Source organism: Platalea leucorodia, assembly GCF_965183815.1.
Source record: "Platalea leucorodia genome assembly, chromosome: 26".
Classification (NCBI taxonomy): domain Eukaryota; kingdom Metazoa; phylum Chordata; class Aves; order Pelecaniformes; family Threskiornithidae; genus Platalea; species Platalea leucorodia.
In genome coordinates this window covers 1,038,955-1,058,889 of record NC_138848.1, presented here as the reverse complement: position 1 = coordinate 1,058,889, position 19,935 = coordinate 1,038,955, and the positions used below count along the sequence as shown (strand labels likewise).

At 64.2% G+C, this 19,935-nt stretch overlaps 2 protein-coding genes, 1 long non-coding RNA gene and 1 pseudogene across 6 annotated transcripts in view; 2 read left to right on the top strand and 2 right to left on the bottom strand.

The window, feature by feature from the left end:
• Positions 1–1,229, bottom strand: part of LOC309600877 — a 1,771-nt pseudogene extending 542 nt beyond the window's left edge. Inside the window, exon 1 of the transcript in view lies at positions 216–1,229. The product of the transcript in view is annotated as an uncharacterized misc_RNA (transcript). The remainder of the gene's footprint in view (positions 1–215) is intronic.
• Positions 1,230–3,085: 1,856 nt separating this feature from the next.
• Positions 3,086–8,619, top strand: SPINT2 (serine peptidase inhibitor, Kunitz type 2). Of its 2 annotated transcripts, none has more exons than XM_082333568.1 (6): positions 3,086–3,199; positions 6,183–6,353; positions 7,536–7,592; positions 7,719–7,889; positions 7,983–8,036; positions 8,133–8,619. In XM_082333568.1, the coding sequence occupies exons 1-6, from the start codon at positions 3,100–3,102 to the stop codon at positions 8,300–8,302; spliced, it is 723 nt and encodes a 240-aa protein (XP_082189694.1). In that variant the 5' UTR covers positions 3,086–3,099; the 3' UTR covers positions 8,303–8,619. The 2 variants fall into 2 exon arrangements, with proteins under 2 accessions (XP_082189694.1, XP_082189695.1); XM_082333569.1 differs by lacking the exon at positions 3,086–3,199 and adding an exon at positions 4,884–5,086.
• A 529-nt stretch (positions 8,620–9,148) lies between these two features.
• On the top strand, positions 9,149–10,665 carry LOC309600953. The gene is made up of 3 exons (XR_014230501.1): positions 9,149–9,450; positions 10,381–10,437; positions 10,562–10,665. It is a non-coding gene; the product is annotated as an uncharacterized lncRNA (long non-coding RNA).
• Positions 10,666–11,793: 1,128 nt separating this feature from the next.
• On the bottom strand, positions 11,794–14,344 carry YIF1B (Yip1 interacting factor homolog B, membrane trafficking protein). Of its 2 annotated transcripts, XM_082333641.1 has the most exons (8): positions 14,261–14,344; positions 13,942–14,180; positions 13,746–13,850; positions 13,297–13,375; positions 13,143–13,200; positions 12,307–12,462; positions 12,126–12,219; positions 11,794–12,043 (listed from the first exon to the last, which is right to left on the bottom strand). In XM_082333641.1, the coding sequence occupies exons 1-8, from the start codon at positions 14,286–14,288 to the stop codon at positions 11,888–11,890; spliced, it is 915 nt and encodes a 304-aa protein (XP_082189767.1). In that variant the 5' UTR covers positions 14,289–14,344; the 3' UTR covers positions 11,794–11,887. The 2 variants fall into 2 exon arrangements, with proteins under 2 accessions (XP_082189767.1, XP_082189766.1); XM_082333640.1 differs by having other exon boundaries at positions 13,143–13,375.
• Positions 14,345–19,935: the final 5,591 nt, after the last annotated feature.

Sequence of the window (19,935 nt, the reverse complement as noted above, 5' to 3'; positions counted from 1 at the left end):
GTGGGGACCCCTGGGTGTCCCCACGGCCACCGCACCCACGCGTGGCCCCCCCCCCCCCCCCGTGCCCACCGGGGGTCCCCAACCCCTTCCCGGGGGTCCCCAACTCGCCACGCCTCACCCCCCCCCCCCCATCGTGGGGTGTCCCCACACCCCCCCCACGCGTGTCCCCACCCCCCCACGCGTGTCCCCACCCCCCCCCCACGCGTGTCCCCGACCCGAGGCCAGCGGGACAACGGGACATCTGCCACCTCCCATCCGTGTGTGCCACCCCCCGGGTCCCTCCGTGTCGCCCCCACGGGGGACCGGGTCCGGTGCCGAGTGGCCCCGGGGGGGGGTCCCCGCTCGCCACCGGCGCCCTGCGGTCCCGGTCCCGGGCATCCCGGGTCCCCTCCAGCCGGATCCACGCCCCGCGGTCCCGGTCCCGGTCCCGGTGGGTCCCGGTGCCGGTCCCGTTCCCGGTGCCATTCCCGGTCCCGGTGCCGGTCCCGAGCATCCCGGGGGCCCCCTCCAGCCGGGACCCGCGCCCTGCGGTCCCGTTCCCGGTCCCGTTCCCGTCCCCGGTTCCGTTCCCGGTGGATCCCGGTCCCATTCCCGGTCCCGAGCATCCCGGGTCCCCTCCAGCCGGGACCCGCGCCCTGCGGTCCCGGTCCCGGTCCCGTTCCCGTCCCCGGTTCCGTTCCCGGTGGATCCCGGTCCCGGTCCCCGAGCATCCCGGGTCCCGTCCAGCCATGACCATCGCCCTGAGGTCCCGTTCCCGTCCCCGGTCCCGGTGGATCCCGGTCCCATTCCCGGTCCCGAGCATCCCGGGTCCCCTCCAGCCGGGACCCGCGCCCCTGCGGTCCCGGTGCCGGTCCCGTTCCCAGTCCCGGTGCCGTTCCCGGTGGGTCCCGGTGCCGGTCCCGTTCCCGGTGGGTCCCGGTGCCGGTCCCGGTCCCGTTCCCGGTGCCGTTCCCGGTGGGTCCCGGTCCCGTTCCCGGTGGGTCCCGGTCCCGGTCCCGGTGCCGGTGCCCTACCCGCCCGCGGTAGAGCTCCTCCAGCCGCCCGTCGATCCACTGCTCGGTGTCCAGCCGCCGCTGGCAGCTCCCGCCGGTTGTACTTGACCGTGGCCCCGCGCCGGTCGCCGTTGAAGCCCGGGGCTACGGGCGGGGGGTTGAGGTCGCCGGGTGGCGAGGGAGCGGCCGGGGGAAACCCCCCGCCCCTGCCGCCGCCCCCACGCGGTTCGCCGCCATCGCTCGGGACGCGGGGGCCGGGGGCGGCCGGCGGCTATAGGGGGCGGGGGGCGGGGCCGGGGCCAAGGGGGCGGGGCCGGGGGCGGGGCCAAGGGGGGCGGTATAGGGGGAGCTCCCCCCCGCCCCCCTAGAGACCTATAGGGCCCACGGCTCCTCTAACCCTATAGACCCTATGGACCCTATGGACCCTAGAGCCCCCCATAGCCCCCACAGCTCCTGTGAACCCTATAGACCCCATAGCGCCCCATAGCCCCCACAGCTCCCCTAACCCTATAGACCCTATAGCGCCCCATAGCCCCCACAGCTCCTGTGAACCCTATAGACCCTATAGCGCCCCATAGCCCCCACAGCTCCTGTGAACCCTATAGACCCTATAGCGCCCCATAGCCCCCCACAGCTCCTGTGAACCCTATAGACCCTATAGCGCCCCATAGCCCCCACAGCTCCTGTGAACCCTATAGACCCTATAGCGCCCCATAGCCCCCACAGCTCCTGTGAACCCTATAGACCCTATAGCGCCCCATAGCCCCCACAGCTCCTGTGAACCCTATAGACCCTATAGGCCCCCATAGCCCCCACAGCCTCCTGTGAACCCTATAGACCCTATAGCGCCCCATAGCCCCCACAGCTCCTGTGAACCCTATAGACCCTATAGGCCCCTAGTGCCCCCACAGCTCCTGTGAACCCTATAGACCCTATAGGCCCCATAGCCCCCACAGCTCCTGTGAACCCTATAGACCCTATAGCGCCCCATAGCCCCCACAGCTCCTGTGAACCCTATAGACCCTATAGGCCCCCATAGCCCCCACAGCTCCTGTGAACCCTATAGACCCTATAGCGCCCCATAGCCCCCACAGCTCCTGTGAACCCTATAGACCCTATAGGCCCCTAGTGCCCCCACAGCTCCTGTGAACCCTATAGACCCTATAGGCCCCATAGCCCCCACAGCTCTGTGAACCCTATAGACCCTATAGCGCCCCATAGCCCCCACAGCTCCTGTGAACCTATAGACCCTATAGGCCCCCATAGCCCCCACAGCTCCTGTGAACCCTATAGACCCTATAGCGCCCCCATAGCCCCCACAGCTCCTGTGAACCCTATAGACCCTATAGGCCCCTAGCGCCCCCACAGCTCCTGTGAACCCTATAGACCCTATAGGCCCCCATAGCCCCCACAGCTCCTGTGAACCCTATAGACCCTATAGCGCCCCATAGCCCCCACAGCTCCTGTGAACCCTATAGACCCTATAGGCCCCCATAGCCCCCACAGCTCCTGTGAACCCTATAGCCCTCCATAGTGCCCACAGCTCCCCTCACCCTATAATAGCCCCCTATGGCACCCACAGCTCCCCTCACCCTATAGCCCCCTATGGCACCCACAGCTCCCCTCACCCTATAGCCCCCTATAGCCCCCTATGGCACCCACAGCTCCCCTCACCCTATAGCCCCCTATAGCCCCCCCAAACCCCCCATAGCTCCCTATACCTCCCCTCACCCTATAGCTCTCTACAGCCCCCCGTAGCCCCCCCGTAGCCCCCCTCACCCTATAGCCCCTATAGCCCCCTGCAGCTCCGGCTCCCCAGCGGGCGCGGGGCAGGGCCTTTTCCCGCGCCGCATGCAAACGAAGGGGCGGGGCTTGGCGGCAGCACCCCCCCGGGGGGGGCGGAGCTTAGGTAATAGGCGTGGTTTGTTGACGGGGGCGGGGCTTTGGGGAGTGGCGGGGTCTGGCGAGTGGGCGGGGCTTTGGCGAGTGGGCGGGACGCACCTGTGCGGGGCGGGAGGGGCGGAGCTTGGCGGCGGGGCGGGGGGGCGCACCTGTGTGACGCAAGCGGGGCGGGGGCGCACCTGTGTGACGCAAGGCGGCGGCGGCCATGGCGGCCGGGCGGCTCCTCCCGCTCCTCTGGCTGCTGCTCCTGCCCGCGGCCGCCGCCATCGACGCCCGGCCCGGCCCCAACGGCTCCCCCCTGCTCGGTAACGGCAACGGCAACGGCCGCCGCCGGGCCGCGGGGCGGGGCGCGGCCTGCGGGGGCCTCGGGGGGGGCGCGGCCTCCTCAGGGCCCTTCGGGGCGGGGCGGATCCTGAGGGGGGGGGCGCGGCCTTTGAGGGCCCTGAGGGGGTCCCAGCCCTCGGGGGGGGGCCCCGCCTTGAGGGGGCGGGGTCTGAAGCCCTTTGAGGGTCCCTGAGGGGGGGGCTGTGGGTTTGGGGGGGCCCTGAAGGGGTCCCCGCCTTGAGGGGGGAGCTCTGAAGCCCTTTGAGGGTCTCTGGGGGGGGGGCTGTGGGTTTGGGGGGGTCCTGATCTGTGTGTGAGGGGGTCCCCCGCCTTGAGGGGGGGGGCTCTGAACCCCTTTGAGGGTCGCTGGGGGGGGGCTCTGGGTTGGGGGGGCCCTGAGGGGGTCCCGACCCTCGGGGGGGGGCCCTGGGAGGGCTTGAGGGGGGTCCCCGCCTTGAGGAGGGGGCTCTGAACCCCTTTGAGGGTCGCTGGGGGGGGGGCTCTGGGTTTGGGGGGGCCCTGAGGGGGGTCCCGACCCTCGGGGGGGGGGGCCCTGGGAGGGTTTGAGGGGGGTCCCCGCCTTGAGGGGGGGCCTTGAGGGGGGGGCTCTGAAGCCCTTTGAGGGTCTCTGGGGGGGGCTGTGGATTTGGGGGGGAGGCCTGAGGGGGTCCCAACCCTCGGGGGGGTCCCTGGGAGGGTTTGAGAGGGGTCCCCGCCTTGAGGGGGGGGCTCTGAAGCCCTTTGAGGGTCCCTGAGGTGGGGGGGGGGCTGTGGATTTGGGGGGGGCCCTGAGGGGGTCCTGATCTGTGTGTGAGGGGGTCCCCGCCTTGAGGGGGGGGGGGCTCTGAAGCCCTTTGAGGGTCTCGGGGGGGGGCTGTGGTTTTGGGGGGGCCCTGAGGGGGTCCCTGCCTTGAGGGGGGGGGCTCTGAACCCCTTTGAGGGTCCCTGAGGTGGGGGGGGGGGGGGGGCTGTGGATTTGGGGGGGCTTTGGGGAGGGGGCGTCTATGAGGGTCGTGACCTTTGGGGGGGGGGGGGGGCGTGACCTTAGGTCTGAGTGGGGTCCCAGCCCCGAGGAGCGACCCTGGGGGGGGGTGTCCCTAAATCCTCCTTGGGGGGGGGTCCCTAAATCCTCCTGGGGGGGGCCAGGCCCTGCAGGAAGTCCCGGCAGGGAGCGGCCCCCTCGCTACTCCTCCAGGAAGCGCCTCCGTTCCTATTTTTGTCGGTTTTAACCCCAAAATAGCTCACTGGCGGTTCCCTTCGCGGGGAGGGGGCCCGGGGGGGGGGGGGGGGGGCTCAAAAAGGGGGTTTTGCCCCTTTGGAAAACCAACGCGGCTCTCGTTCCCTCCGCTCCGAACTTCCTCCTCGCCACGCGGAAATCCAACCGGAGCCCTCGCCGACGCCCCGGGCTTGCTTTCGGGGTGATTTTTTTTTGGGGGGTGGGGGTTTCAAAGCCCCCCCTCACCCCCCCGCCCCCAACCTTGGGGTGAGGGGGCAGATTCAGCCCCCCGCCGCGGGATCCGTCCCGCTCCCTCGGGATGAAGCATCGGCGAGAAGCCGGATTCCCGGTTATCCCAAGCGGCCGGGAGCCCTCGAGGGAGCGAGTTCGGTCGGTCGCTGCCCTCCAATCTCCGTAAACAGGAAACAACTTGCACTTTTAAACCCAGTTCGTTACCTCGGCGCCTTAACGAGGAAGAAATTCAGGCCCGTTCCAAGCTGCCGGAGCCCAATCCCATTGGAATTTTCTCTTCCCGAGCCAAAAATGTGGCTTTTGGGGGCTTTTTTTGGCTGTATTTCCTCATTTTTAGCTGGAAATGGGGTCCCGGCCGGGTAATTTTGCGGCATCGGGAGCGTCCGTGGCCACCGGCCCGGTAAATCCGCGTACCGCCGGCTCCAAACCCCGGGGGCGGCGTTCGGTTGGGGGGGGGGGGGCAGCATGCGGAGCCCCCCCCGTCCCCTCCGGGGACCCCCGCCTCCCCCAAAAGTCGCTTTCGTGATGGGAGATTTTGGTAAAGCCCAAATTGAGGGATTTAGGCTGGGTTTTGTCTAAAACTGGAAGTTTCTGGCTCTTTGGTTTATTATTATTAGTATTATTAGTATTAGTATTTGGTTTATTATACGGTTTATTCTTATTATTCAGTTTATTCTTATTATTTCGTCTATTATTTTAGGTTTATTCTTATCATTTGGCCTATTATTTTAGGTTTATTATTATTTGCTTTATTATTGTCAGATTATTATTATTTTGTTATTGTCAATTTATTCTTATTATTTGGTTTACTCTTATGGTCTATTATTTGCAGATTATTATTATTTGGTCTATTATTTTCGGTTTATTCTTATTTGGTTATTATTTTCGGTTTATTCTTATTTGGTCTGTTATTTTTGGTTTATTCGTATTATTTGGTCTGTTATTTTTGGTTTATTCGTATTATTTGGTCTGTTATTTTTGGTTTATTCTTATTATTTGGTCTGTTATTTTTGGTTTATTCTTATTATTTGGTTTATTATTGTCAGTTTATTCTTATTTTTTGGTCTATTATTGTCGGTTTATTCTTATTTTTTGGTCTATTATTATTTGCTTTATGATTGCCGGTTTATTCTTATTATTTGCTCTATGATAGCCAGTTTGTTACTATTATTTGCTTTATGATTGCCGGTTTATTACTATTATTTGGTTAATTATTTATTATCCCGGTGGACTCGCCTTCGCTCCGGCCCCGGCGCATCGCTCGCTGCCCGATTTCCGGCAGCGCAGGCAGGGCTGCAGGCAGGGGGGGGCCGCTGGATGATATGGGGGGGGGGATAATTTGCCTTTCGGGCTGTGCCGCGTGCCGGGAATCGGCGCCGAGCCGGTAAATCCCTTCCCAAACCGGGGAGGAGGCGTCCGGCCCCCCAAAATTTGGGGAAAGCGGGATTTGGTCGTGGTAATTAATGTCATTTTTTTAAAATTTTCCCTCCCGGCAGAGCTCTGCGCGCTGCCGAAGGCGGTGGGACGCTGCCGGGCCTCCATGCTGCGCTGGTGGTTCAACGGCACCGGCGGCTCCTGCCAAAGCTTCGTCTTCGGCGGCTGCGAGGGGAACGCCAACAACTTCCTGACGGAGCGGGAATGTCGGGAGAGCTGCGTCCCCGGCGCGGGTAAGGGCGCCGCGGAGAGGGGATCGGCCCATGCCACCAGATCGGGTTATTTGGGGTTTTTTTTTAATTGTTTTGGCATCAAACACCCCAAAATAAGCCACCAAATTCAGTCATTCTATGGTTTTGGTGCCAAAACCCCCGAAATAACCCAAGAAATCGGGTTATATTGGGTTTTTTTTACTGTTTTGGCATCAAACACCCCAAAATAAGCCACCAAATTGGGTTGGTTTATGGTTTTGGTGCCAAAACCCCCAAAATAAGCCACCAAATTGGGTCATTCTATGGTTTTGGTGCCAAAACCCCCAAAATAACCCAACAAATCAGGTTATATTGGGTTTTTTTTACTGTTTTGGCATCAAACACCCCAAAATAAGCCACTAAATTGCGTTGGTTTATGGTTTTGGTGCCAAAACCCCGAAAATAAGCCACCAAATTGGGTTACATTGGGGTTTTTTCACCGTTTTGGCGTCAAACACCCCAAAATAAGCCACCAAATTGGGTCATTCTATGGTTTTGGTGCCAAAACCCCCAAAATAACCCAACAAATCAGGTTATATTGGGGTTTTTTTACTGTTTTGGCATCAAACACCCCAAAATAAGCCACCAAATTGCATTGGTTGATTGTTTTGGTGCCAAAACCCCCAAAATAACCCAACAAATGGGGTTACATTGGGTTTTTTTTACTGTTTTGGCATCAAACACCCCAAAATAACCCACCAAATTGGGATATTTTGGGTTATTTCTTATTATTTTGGTGTCAAACACCTCAAAATACTCCACCAAATTGGGTTATTTTATTCTTTTGCTGCCAAAACCCCTGAAATAACCCACCAAATTGGGTTGTTCTAGGGTTTTTTTTACTGTTTTGGCATCAAAACCCCCAAATAACCCACCAAATTCGGTTGTTTTAGGGTTTTTTTTTATTGTTTCGGTGTCCAACACCCCAAAACAACCCACCAAATTGGGCTATTTTGGGTTATTTCTTATTATTTTGGTGTCAAACACCTCAAAATAATCTACCAAACTGGGTTATTTTCTATTTTTGGTGCCAAAACTCCCCAAACAACCCACCAAACTGGGTTGTTTGGGTTATTTTTTATTATTTTGATGCCAAACACCCCAAAACAACCCACCGAACTGGGCGACTTTAGGATTTATGGGTTTTTTTATCGTTTCCCCCAGCGGCGGAGAAACCCGAGCATCGCGCCAAGCAGCCCGACGCCGACTCCGCCTACGACGGTAAAACCTCACCGCGCCGCTCGCCGCCGCCAAATCCTTTTCCCCGCTTCTTTCCTAAAGGAATTTGGGGGAAGGGGGGGGGGTCTGCACCCAACGGACCCCCACCTAAATTCGCCCCCCTCCCAGAGTACTGCGCCGTCCCCCGGGTGACCGGCCCGTGCCGCGCCTCCTTCCCGCGCTGGTACTACAGCCCGGCGAACCGAACCTGCCGCCGATTCACCTACGGCGGCTGCCGGGGAAATAAAAACAACTACCAGAACGAAGAGGAATGTTTAAACCGCTGCGGTCTCAAACCAGGTGAGGTTTTTTTATGTCTGTCCCCCCCCCACCTCGGGGACATCTCCGTGTCACCCCCCCGTCACCATCTCACACCAGTTTCCCTCCCCGCAGAAGATACTGGCGGCACCGGTGCCGATTTCGGCGGCGATTTCCTCTCTAGCAAAGGTAAGCGCCGGCGCGGCTCCGCTCCCCGCCTCCCTCGGGGACGCGGGTGACACCCTAACGTCACCTCTTTTATTTTTTTCTTTTCGGGTTCCGCAGTGCTGGTACTGGGGGTGCTGCTGGGAATCCTGGCAGCCATTTTGTTGGGTTACGTGACCGACGTCACCATCAAAACGTGCCGGAGAAAACCGGAGCTGCCGGGAGCGGGAATGGGATGGAGCCCCGGGGACGACAAGGAATACCTGATGAGCAACGCCTACACCCTCTGAGGGGGGGGCACCCCCTCTTTGTGGGCCCCCCCCAAAGCGAGAGACCCCCCCCAAAATGAGTTTTCTGGTGCATTTTGGGCACCTCGCTTGTTTGTTATAATTTTTTTCTCTCTTTTTTTTTTTCCCTGGGTTTTTTTTAAGAAATTCTTTTGTAGAAAAACAGGGTTGTGGGGAAATCGCTACTGGGGGGGTGGGGGGAGCCCCCCCCCCCGACCACCCACTCCCCCGGGGGGGGGGGTTCGCCCACCTTCCCTGGCTTTTCCCACCGGGAATTAGTGGCCAGCTGGACCCAAGGGGGCCGGGCCCCTCGCCCAGTGATTTTGGGGGGGGTCCCAGTGATTTGGGGGGGTCCCAGTGATTTTGGGGGGACCCCGTCCCCTTGCTTTTGGGGGTGGGGGGGGGGGTCTTTGTGATTGTTGTGTCGAATCAACCGGATTTAGGGTTTAATTATTAATTGTGGGGGTGGGTTTTTTTATTTTATACGTTATAATTTTGGGGTTTTTTTTTTCCTGAATAAAGGGAGTTGTGAACCACCCTCTGGGGGGGGCTCGGGATTCTTGGGGTGGGTGGGGGGCACCCCAAAAGCGCCTGGGGGGGGGGGGGGTGAGGGGCTTAAACTTGGGGTGGGGGGAGCTCTTTGATGGGGCTGGGACCCCCCAAGCCTGGATGAGGCCCTTTTTTTTGGGGGGAAGGGGGGGGAAAATGGGGTGTCCAGACCCCTGTAGGTATTGGGGGGGGCACTGGCACCCCCTCATCTGTGTGTATCCCCCCCCCCCAGCACCCCAAATCCGCCAGCTCGGCGAGGATAAACCCGGCTGGGCCGGATCCGGGACACGCCCTGGGGGGGGGGGGGTGTCCCCCAAACCTGCTGGGGAAAATTGGGGTGTCAAGGGGGGGGTGGAAGGGGTAGAACTGTCCCTGTTTTAGGTGGGGGGGGGCCTGAACCTTGCCCCCCCACCCATCCACGCAAACAAAAATATGGGGACCCCACCCCCCCGGGAGGCGCCGCCCAGGGCAAGGTCCCCCCCCCCCGCCCCCGCCCCGCGCACCCATAAAAACCGGGGGGGGTCGGGGCGACGCCGCAGCCGCCGGCAGCTCCCCCCGCCATGGACAAGCAGCACCACAAGGAGTCGGGCAAGAAGCACAAGGTGAGGGGCTACGGGGACCCCCCCCCCCCCCCAAAAAATCCCTGGGATCCCCCCCAAACCCCAGCACCCCACAGCCCCGGGGCCCCCACACCCCTGGGACCCCAAATTCTGGCACCCCATAGCCCTGGGACCCTGCACCCCACAGCCCTGGGACCCCAAATTCTGGCACCCCATAGCCCTGGGACCCCCCCCCCCAACACTGGGACCCTGCACCCCACAGCCCTGGGACCCCCACAGCCCTGGGACCCCAAACTCTGGCACCCCATAGCCCTGGGAGCCCCCCCATGACAGTGGGACCCTGCACCCCACAGCCCTGGGACCCCCATGGCCCTGAAACCCCCCCCCCTTGAATCTGGGAGACCCCAAATTCTGGCTCCCCATAGCCCTGGGACCCCCTCTTCCTAATCTGGGGACCCCCACACCCCTGGAACCCCCAAATTCTGGCTACCCATAGCCCAGGGACCCCCCCCATGACACTGGGACGCTGCACCCCACAGCCCTGGGACCCCCCACATCCCTGGGACCCCCAAACTCTGGTACCCCATAGCCCAGGGACCCCCAATTCTGGCACCCCATAGCCCTGGGGACCCCTACACCCTGGCACCCCAAACTCTCAAGACACCCCCCCCCCTCCCCCAGCCCAGAGACCCCCACACCCCCAAAGCCCCTGGACCCCCCTCTGCTCTAGGGACCCCCCCTCCCCACTCTGGGGACCCCCCACCTTTGGGACCCCCCCTCCCCAAACTGGGGACCCCCAATCCCAGCCCCCTACAGCCCCAGAACCCCCATGGGACCAGGACACCCCTCCAGCCTGGGACCCCCCCCCACCAGAACCCCACACCCTGCCCCCCACCCCCACCCTAGGGACCCCCCAAGCTGGGTGGGGGGCACCCAAAGGCCCCCCCCAACTTTCCCCCCCTCCCCCCCCAGGACGGCCACTCCTCGGACTCGTCCAGTTCCAGCTCCGGCTCCGACAATGAGGGGAAGGTAAGGACACAGCCCCCCGCCCCCCCGGTGTCCCCTGCACCCCCAAAACCCCCCCGGGTGTCCCTGGGGGGTGGGGGGACACAGCCCTGTGACCCCCCCCGTTGTCCCTGTCCCCCCCCCACAGCACCACGAGCACAAGAAGAAGGAAAAAGTGCACAAAAAACCCAAAGAGAAGAAAAAGGAGAAGAAAAGTCACTGAGGGGGGGGGGACAGGAGGTGACAAAGGGGTGACAAGAGGGTGACAACACCCCCCCCCCCCATGGGGTGTCACCCATCCCCCCCTCCCCGCTAATAAAGACGTCACCGGCGCAAAGTCCACGGGTGTCACACCCTGGGGTGGGTGGGGACGAAGCCACGGGGGCGGGGGGGCACCCCAAAATCCGTGGGGGGGGGGTGGGAATGACGAGGCAGCTCCCCGAGGTGGCGGGGAGGGGGGGGGGCTGGAAGGAGGAGACCCCCCCAAAACAGGGGGGGAACCCCACGAGGGATGCTGCGCCCCTAAAAGCAATACCCGTGATATTGGGGGGGGTCCCCGATAGCCAAAGCCCCCCCCAAAGCAGGGTAACCCCCCCCAAGCAGGTTAAACTCCCCAAAGTGGGGTGCACCCCCCCAAAAGTGGGGTTAAACTCCTCAAAAGTGGGGTAAACACCCCCCAAAATGGGGTAAAAACCACCTAAAAGTGGGGTTAAACTCCCCGAAGTGGGGTGCACCCCCCCAAAAGTGGGTTAAACCCCCCCAAAGCGGGGTAAAAACCACCCAAAAGTGGGGTGCACCCCCAAAAGCGGAGTTAAACCCCCCCCAAAAGCGGAGTAAAAGTCGCAAAGTGGGGTGCACCCCCCCAAAAGCAGGGTAAACCCCCCCCAAAGCGGGGTAAACCCCCCAAAGGTGGGGTAACCCCCTCAAAAGTGGGGTAAAACCCCCCTAAAGCGGGGTAAAACCCCCCAAAGGTGGGGTAACCCCCTCAAAAGCGGGGTAAACCCCCCCTAAAGTGGGGTAACCCCCTCAAAAGCGGGGTAAAACCCCCCTAAAGCGGGGTAAAACCCCCCAAAGGTGGGGTAACCCCCTCAAAAGCGGGGTAAAACCCCCCTAAAGTAGGGTAAAACCCCCCAAAGGTGGGGTAACCCCCTCAAAAGCGGGGTAAAACCCCCCTAAAGCGGGGTAAAACCCCCCTAAAGTTGGGGTAACCCCCTCAACAGCAGGGTAAAACCCCCCTAAACTGGGGTAAAACCGCCTCAACAGTGGGGTAAACCCCCCCTAAAGCGGGGTAACCCCCCCCCCAAAGTGGGGTAACCCCCCAAAAACCCGGGGTACGGACACCACACAGGCGCACCGCGCTGCGTTTATTGAAGCAGCTGAGGGCAAAGCGGGGTTCGGGGGTAAAAAGTGGCAGGGTTCTTTTTTTTTTGGGGGGGTGTCGTCGGGTAAAAAGTGGGGTTCAGGGGTCCCCCCCTCACCTGAGGAGGTGGTAGGTGAGCCAGTACATGAAGAGCGGCTGGGCGGCGGCGATGGCCATGGTCAAGTACATCCGCAACTGGTTTTTGGCCCCTCGCACCAGCACCCCCTCGGCCGCCGCCTCCGACAGCAGCTTCAGCCGCAGCGTCCTGATCTGGGGGAGGTAACAAAAAGGGGTGAAGCGCCCCCAAAAAACCCCAGCCCCCCCAAAACCCCCCCCCCCCTTTTTTTTTTACCATAAAGACGAAGATGCTGAGGCAGCACCAGCTCAGCACCACGTAGTAACCGGTTCGGCCGAAGAGGAGGCCGGAGATGAGGCCGATGATCATCCTGCCGTCAGGCGGGGTGGGTTATTAGGGTGCAGCCCCCCCCAAAACCCCTCCCCACCCCCGAACCCCCCCTAAAAAAATCTCTCACCCCACGTATTTGTAGCCGGCGAAGGCGAGGAGGTCGATGGTGGTGAGGTCGGTGTTGACGGTGACGAGGTAGAGGCTGAAGAGGACGGCCAGCACCTCCACGATCAGCCAGGCCAGCGCCGAGCTCGCCTGCAAGCCCAGGCTGTCGGGGGAGAATCTGGGGGGGGGGACACCCCCAAAATTGGGGGGGTCAGGGGGGGAATCTGCCACCTGGGGGGAGGCCTTGGGGATGGGGGGAGTGGCCTCGGGGTGGCTTTGGGGGCAAGGGGGGGCCTTGCGGACAGGGTGGTGGCCTCAGGAGGCAGCTTTGGGGACAAGGGGGGGCCTTGGGGACAAGGGGGGGGCCTCAGGGGGTGGCTTTGGGGACAAGGGGGGGCCTTGGGGACAGGGTGGTGGCCTCAGGGGGTGGCTTTGGGGACGAGGGGGGCCTTGGGGATGGGGTGGTGGCCTCCGGGGGTGGCTTTGGGGACAAGGGGGGGCCTTGGGGACAGGGTGGTGGCCTCAGGGGGCGGCTTTGGGGATGAGGGGGACCTTGGGGACAGGGCATGGGCTTAGGAGGTGGCTTTGGGGACAAGGGGGTGGCTTTAGGGACAGAGGGCAGCCTTGGGGACAAGGGGGGGGCCTCAGGGGGTGGCTTTGGGGACAAGGGGGGGCCTTGGGGACAGGGTGGTGGCCTCAGGGGGTGGCTTTGGGGATGAGGGGGACCTTGGGGACAGGGCATGGGCTTAGGAGGTGGCTTTGGGGACAAGGGGGTGGCTTTAGGGACGGGGCGCAGCCTTGGGGACGAGGGGGTGGCCCTTGGGGACGAGGGGGTGGCCTCGGGGACGGGGTCCTCACCTGTTTTGGGTGCCCAGCGCCAAGCCGGCGACGAGGATGTAGGTGATGAAGGCCATCACTGCGGGGAGGGGGGGGACACACGTCACTGGGGGGGGGACAGGGACATCGGGGGGGTCCCCAAGGGGCTCCCCGGGGACCGGGGGGTGACAAATACCCGGGATGTAGAGATCGGGGGCGTTGACGTCGAAGCGGGGGGCGACCGGGGCGTCCTGCTGGTACCGCACCTGCCAGTCCTGGGGGGGGGGGCACCCCGTTAGGGCCCCCCGGGCTCCGATAATGCCCCCCCCCGCCCAGTACCGGGCCCCCCCCGCCCGGTACCGGGCCCCTGACCCCCGGTACCGGTCCCCCCCACCCTAGTACCGGTCTCCCCGACCCCCGGTACCGGTCCCTCCCGCCCGCTACCGGCCCCCGACCCCGGTACCGAGCCCCCCCCCCCCCCCCGGTACCCAGCCCCCGACCCCCGGTACCGCTCCCTCCCGCCTGCTACCGGCCCCCGGCCCCGGTACCGAGCCCCCCCGCCCTGGTACCGGTCTCCCCGACCCCCGGTACCGGTCTCCCCGACCCCTCAACCCCCGGTACCGGTCTCCCCGACCCCCTCCTCACCTGATGCACGAAGGGAAAAACGAGGAGCCCGAGTTTCCTCCCCACGTAGACGGTGTCCACGGCGAAATAATACTTCAGCCTCCCCACCGGGATGAACCGGTCGAGCTGCAGGGCGAGGCGGGGGTTACAAAGCCGTCCCGGTAACCGGTCACGCAGCCCCCCCCCACCCGTGTCCGTGTCCCCCGTTCCCACTCACGTTACGGTCCACGATGTCGCGGCCCTGGCTGGCCAAGGAGCTGCCGTAAGCCACGGCCAGGCTGGATACCGGTTCGCTCAGGAAGGAAGCGGGCGGTGGGTACGGGGAGGAGGAGGGCGGCGGAGCTCCGTAACCCCGACCGGGCTGGGCCCCGCCGCCTCCCGCCGCGCTGGTATCATCGAAGAGAGGGTGGGGATCGGCCATACGCGGGGCCGCCGCCGGTACCCGGCGTTTAGGGGCTGCGGGGAGAGGGAAGGTGAGGCCGGGGAGGGAGCCGGGACCGGGACCGGACCCTGCCGCCCCCCCCAACCGCGCTCACGGTGCCGCGTCGCCCCGTCCAGCTCCATCCCGCCGCCGCCTCTCCCCTACTTCCGCTTCCGCCAGCCCCACGTGACCCCCTTGGCGCCGCGCCGATTGGTCCGCCGCGCCGGAAGTCGTTGGCTTCTGGCTGCCGCCCGAGAGCTGGCAGGGGACCGGAAGCCGAGGCGAGGGGGGAGGAGCCGTGACGCTGTGCCCGGCTTCAAGATGGCGGCGCTTGCCAGGCCTGGTGTCGCCATGGCGACGGAGTAGGCGCGGGCGGGGCCTGGTGGCCTCAGGGCTACGGTGTGATGGCCACGGGGCTGGTCCTGGTGGCCATGGTGGCCCCAGGGCCGCAATGTGATGGCCACAGGGCTGGTCCTGGTGGCCATGGTGGCCCCAGGGATGGCCACAGGGCCACAGCGTCACAGTCACAGGGCTGGCCATGGTGGCCATGGTGGCCCCAGGGCCACAATGTGATGGCCACGGGGCTGGTCCTGGTGGCCATGGTGGCCCCAGGGCCGCGATGTGATGGCCACAGGGCTGGTCCTGGTGGCCATGGTGGCCCCAGGGCCTTGGTGGCCCCAGGGATGGCCACAGGGCCACAGCGTCACAGTCACAGGGCTGGCCATGGTGGCCCCAGGGCCACGATGTGATGGCCACAGGGCTGGTCCTGGTGGCCATGGTGGCCCCAGGGCCTTGGTGGCCCCAGGGATGTCCCTAGGCTGCTGCGTGATGGCCACGGGGCTGCTCCTGGTAGCCATGGTGTCCCAAGGAATGTCCCCAGGGCCATGGTGTCATGGCCACGGGGAAGGCTGTGGTGGCCATGGTGGCCCCAGGGCCATGGTGTCCCAAGGGATGTCCCCAGGGCCATGGTGTGATGGCCGCAGGGCTGGCCATGGTGGCCATGGGGTCCCCAGGACCACGGTGTGATGGCCACAGGGATGGCCATGGTGGCCATGGTGGCCCCAGGGACACAACATCATGGCCACAGGGATGGCCATGGTGTCATGGCCACGGGGATGGCTGTGGTGGCCATGGTGGCCCCAGGGATGTCCCCAGGGTCGCAGCGTCATGGCTACAGGGATGGCCACGGTGTCCCCAGGGCCATGGTGTCCCCACGGTGTCCCCACGGTGTCCCCAGGGCCACGATGTCCCCAGGGCCATGGTGGCCATGGTGTGCCCAGGGTTATGGTGTCCCCACAGTGTCCCCAGGGCCATGGTGGCCACGGTGTCCCCACGGTGTCCCCAGGGCCACGATGTCCCCAGGGCCATGGTGGCCATGGTGTGCCCAGGGTTATGGTGTCCCCACAGTGTCCCCAGGGCCATGGTGGCCACGGTGTCCCCACGGTGTCCCCAGGGCCACGATGTCCCCAGGGCCATGGTGGCCATGGTGTGCCCAGGGCTGTGGTGTCCCCACAGTGTCCCCAGGGCCATGGTGGCCATGGTGTGCCCAGGGCCATGGTGTCCCCACAGTGTCCCCAGGGCCATGGTGGCCACGGTGTCCCCATGGTGTCCCCAGGGCCATGGTGGCCACGGTGTCCCCAGGGCTGTGGTGTCCCCATGGTGTCCCCAGGGCCATGGTGGCCGTGGTGTGCCCAGGGCCATGGTGTCCCCACAGTGTCCCCAGGGCCATGGTGTCCCCAGGGCTGTGGTGTCCCCAGGGCAATGATGTCCCCATGGTGTCCCCAGGGCTGTGGTGTCCCCATGGTGTCCCCGGGGTGTCCCCAGGGCCATGGTGGCCGTGGCATCCCCAGGGTGTCCCCAGGGCTGTGGCATCCCCAGGGTGTCCCCAGGGCTGTGGTGTCCCCAGGGTGTCCCCAGGGCCATGGTGGCCATGGTGTCCCCAGGCCTGTGGTGTCCCCACAGTGTCCCCAGGGCCATGGTGGCCGTGGTGTCCCCAGGGCTGTGGTGTCCCCAGGGTGTCCCCAGGGCCATGGTGGCCATGGTGTCCCCAGGCCTGTGGTGTCCCCACAGTGTCCCCAGGGCCATGGTGGCCGTGGTGTCCCCAGGGCTGTGGTGTCCCCACAGTGTCCTCAGGGCCATGGTGGCCATGATGTCCCCACAGTGTCCCCAGGGCCATGGTGGCCATGGTGTCCCCAGGGCTGTGGTGTCCCCACAGTGTCCCCAGGGCCATGGTGGCCATGATGTCCCCACAGTGTCCCCAGGGCCACGGTGGCCGTGGTGTCCCCAGGGCTGTGGTGTCCCCATGGTGTCCCCAGGGCCATGGTGGCCGTGGTGTCCCCAGGGCTGTGGTGTCCCCATGGTGTCCCCAGGGCCATGGTGGCCGTGGTGTCCCCAGGGCTGTGGTGTCCCCATGGTGTCCCCAGGGCCATGGTGGCCGTGGTGTCCCCAGGGCTGTGGTGTCCCCACGGTGTCCCCACAGTGTCCCCAGGGCCACAGTGGCCGGGGTGTCCCCAGGGTGTCCCCGCGGTGTCCCCGCGGTGTCCCCGGGGTGCCCCGTCCCCGCAGCCCCCCCCGCGGCCGGGCAGGGCCCCCCACGTCCTCGTCACCCCCCCCCCCCCCGTGACGTCACCGCGGCGGCGGCGGGAGGAAACCGCCGGGTCCCGTGGGAGCGCGTGACGCTCCCGTGACCGCCCCGGGCGCTGGCGGGGGGACAGACGGACACCCCGTCCGTCCGTCCGTCCGGCCCGCCGCGGCCTGCTGCCTGCCGCCCAGTCCCCCCAGTCCCACCCCGGTACTGGGCACCCCAGTCCCACCCCAGTATCGGGCACCCCGGTTGCACGCCGACGCTGCACAGCCCAGTAGGATCCCGATGGCCCAGTTCTCCCCCATTGCCGGTCATCCCAGTTGCCTCCCGTTACTGGTCACCCCAGTTGCACCCCAATTCTCAGTACCCCCTGTTACCAGTCCCCCCAGTTACCCCCCCATTACTGGTCACCCCAGTTGCACCCCAATTCTCAGTACCCCCTGTTACCAGTCACCCCAGTTCCCCCCCCATTACTGGTCACCCCAGTTCCCTCCCATTACTGGTCATCCCAGTTCCCCCTTGTTACTGGTCACCCCAGTTGCACCCCAACACCCCAGTTCCCCCCCATTACTGGTCACCCCAGTTGCCCCGCTTTACTGGTCACCTCAGTTGCACCCCAGTTCCCCAGTTCCCCCCCCATTACTGGTCACCCCAGTTCCTCCCTGTTACTGGTCACCCCAGTTGCACCCCAATGCCCCAGTTTCCCCCCATTACCAGTCACCCCAGTTACCCCCCCATTACTGGTCACCCCAGTTCCCCCCCGTTACCAGTCTCCCCAGTTCCCCCCGTTACCAGTCACCCCAGTTCCCCCCTGTTACTGGTCACTCCAGTTGCACCTCAATTCCCAGTTCCCCCTCGTTACTGGTCCCACCAGTTCCCCCTCGTTACCAGTCGCCCCAGTTCCCCCCTGTTACTGGTTTCCCCAGTTTCCCCCCGTTACCAGTCACCCCAGTTCCCCCCTGTTACTGGTCACTCCAGCTGCACCTCAATTCCCAGTTCCCCCCTGCTACTGGTCACCCCAGTTGCACCCCAGTTCCCTCCCATTACTGGTCACCCCAGTTCCCCCCTGTTACTGGTCACCCCAGTTGCACCCCAATTCCCAGTTCCCCCCTGTTACTGGTCACCCCAGTTGCCCCGCTTTACTGGTCAGCTCAGTTGCACCCCAGTTCCATAGTTCCCCCCCATTACTGGTCCCACCAGTTCCCCCCTGTTACCAGTCACCCCAGTTCCCCCCCATTACTGGTCATCCCAGTTGCCCCCCTTTACTGGTCACCTCAGTTGCACCCCAGTTCCCCCCCATTACTGGTCCCACCAGTTCCCCCCTGTTACCAGTCACCCCAGTTACCCCCTATTACCAGTCACCCCAGTTCCCCCCTGTTACTGGTCACTCCAGCTGCACCTCAATTCCCAGTTCCCCCCTGCTACTGGTCACCCCAGTTGCACCCCAGTTCCCTCCCATTACTGGTCACCCCAGTTCCCCCCTGTTACTGGTCACCCCAGTTGCACCCCAATTCCCAGTTCCCCCCTGTTACTGGTCACCCCAGTTGCCCCGCTTTACTGGTCAGCTCAGTTGCACCCCAGTTCCATAGTTCCCCCCCATTACTGGTCCCACCAGTTCCCCCCTGTTACCAGTCACCCCAGTTCCCCCCCATTACTGGTCATCCCAGTTGCCCCCCTTTACTGGTCACCTCAGTTGCACCCCAGTTCCCCCCCATTACTGGTCCCACCAGTTCCCCCCTGTTACCAGTCACCCCAGTTACCCCCTATTACTGGTCACCCCAGTTCCTCCCTGTTACTGGTCACCCCAGTTGCACCCCAATGCCCCAGTTTCCCCCCATTACCAGTCACCCCAGTTACCCCCCCATTACTGGTCACCCCAGTTCCCCCCCGTTACCAGTCTCCCCAGTTCCCCCCGTTACCAGTCACCCCAGTTCCCCCCTGTTACTGGTCACTCCAGTTGCACCTCAATTCCCAGTTCCCCCTCGTTACTGGTCCCACCAGTTCCCCCTCATTACCAGTCGCCCCAGTTCCCCCCTGTTACTGGTTTCCCCAGTTTCCCCCCGTTACCAGTCACCCCAGTTCCCCCCTGTTACTGGTCACTCCAGCTGCACCTCAGTTCCCAGTTCCCCCCTGCTACTGGTCACCCCAGTTGCACCCCAGTTCCCCCCCATTACCAGTCACCCCAGTCCCCCCCTGTTACTGGTCACCCCAGTTGCACCCCAATTCCCAGTTCCCCCCTGTTACTGGTCACCCCAGTTGCACCCCAGTTCCCCCCGTTACCAGTCACCCCAGTCCCCCCCTGTTACTGGTCACCCCAGTTGCACCCCAATTCCCAGTTCCCCCCTGTTACTGGTCACCCCAGTTGCACCCCAGTTCCCCCCGTTACCAGTCACCCCAGTTCCCCCGTTACTGGTCACCCCAGTTGCACCCCAATTCCCAGTTCCCCCCTGTTACTGGTCCCACCAGTTGCACCCCAGTTCCCCCCGTTACCAGTCACCCCAGTTCCCCCCTGTTACTGGTCACCCCAGTTGCACCCCAGTTCCCCCCATTACCAGTCACCCCAGTCCCCCCCCGTTACTGGTCACCCCAGTTGCACCCCAATTCCCAGTCCCCCCCTGTTACTGGTCACCCCAGTTGCACCCCAATTCCCAGTCCCCCCCCTGTTACTGGTGACCCCAGTTGCACCCCAATTCCCAGTCCCCCCTGTTACTGGTGACCCCAGTTGCACCCCAATTCCCAGTTCCCCCCTGTTACTGGTCCCACCAGTTGCTGCCCCCCGCCCCCCCCCGACGGGGCGGGTCCCGGTGTGACCGGAGGCCGCGGCGATGGGCGCAGGAGCCCGGGGACGGGGCGGGGGAGCGCCCGGAGGCTGCGGTGATGGGCGCGGGGCGGGGGCCGCTCCCGGGGCCGCCCAGAGGCCGCGGTGACGGGCGCGGGGGTGGGGGGGTGGGGGGGGGGCCGGGACCGGAGGCTCCGGTTCAAGGGCGAGGGGACCGGAGGCCGCGGTGAGGGGCGCGGGGCGATGGGGCGCGGCGCGGCGCTGCTGGCGCTGGCTTACGCGGGGCTGCTGCTGCTGGGGGCCCTGGGGCTGCGGGCGCTGGAGGGGCCCCCCCGGCCCCCCCGGCCCCCCAACGGCTCCGAGTGGGACCTCGCCACCGCCTTCCTCTTCGTCACCACCCTCCTCACCACCGTGGGTAAGGGCGGCA

Coding starts and splice junctions, on each gene's coding strand:
- SPINT2 (XM_082333568.1), top strand. CDS start 3,100: ATGGCGGCCGGGCGGCTCCTCCCGCTCCTCTGGCTGCTGCTCCTGCCC. Junction 3,200..6,182: donor CAACGGCTCCCCCCTGCTCG/GTAACGGCAACG, acceptor CCCTCCCGGCAG/AGCTCTGCGCGCTGCCGAAG. Junction 8,037..8,132: donor CGATTTCCTCTCTAGCAAAG/GTAAGCGCCGGC, acceptor CGGGTTCCGCAG/TGCTGGTACTGGGGGTGCTG.
- YIF1B (XM_082333640.1), bottom strand. CDS start 14,288: ATGGAGCTGGACGGGGCGACGCGGCACC. Junction 13,851..13,941: donor GCGACATCGTGGACCGTAAC/GTGAGTGGGAAC, acceptor CTCGCCCTGCAG/CTCGACCGGTTCATCCCGGT. Junction 12,463..13,142: donor GCGCTGGGCACCCAAAACAG/GTGAGGACCCCG, acceptor CCCCCCCCCCAG/ATTCTCCCCCGACAGCCTGG.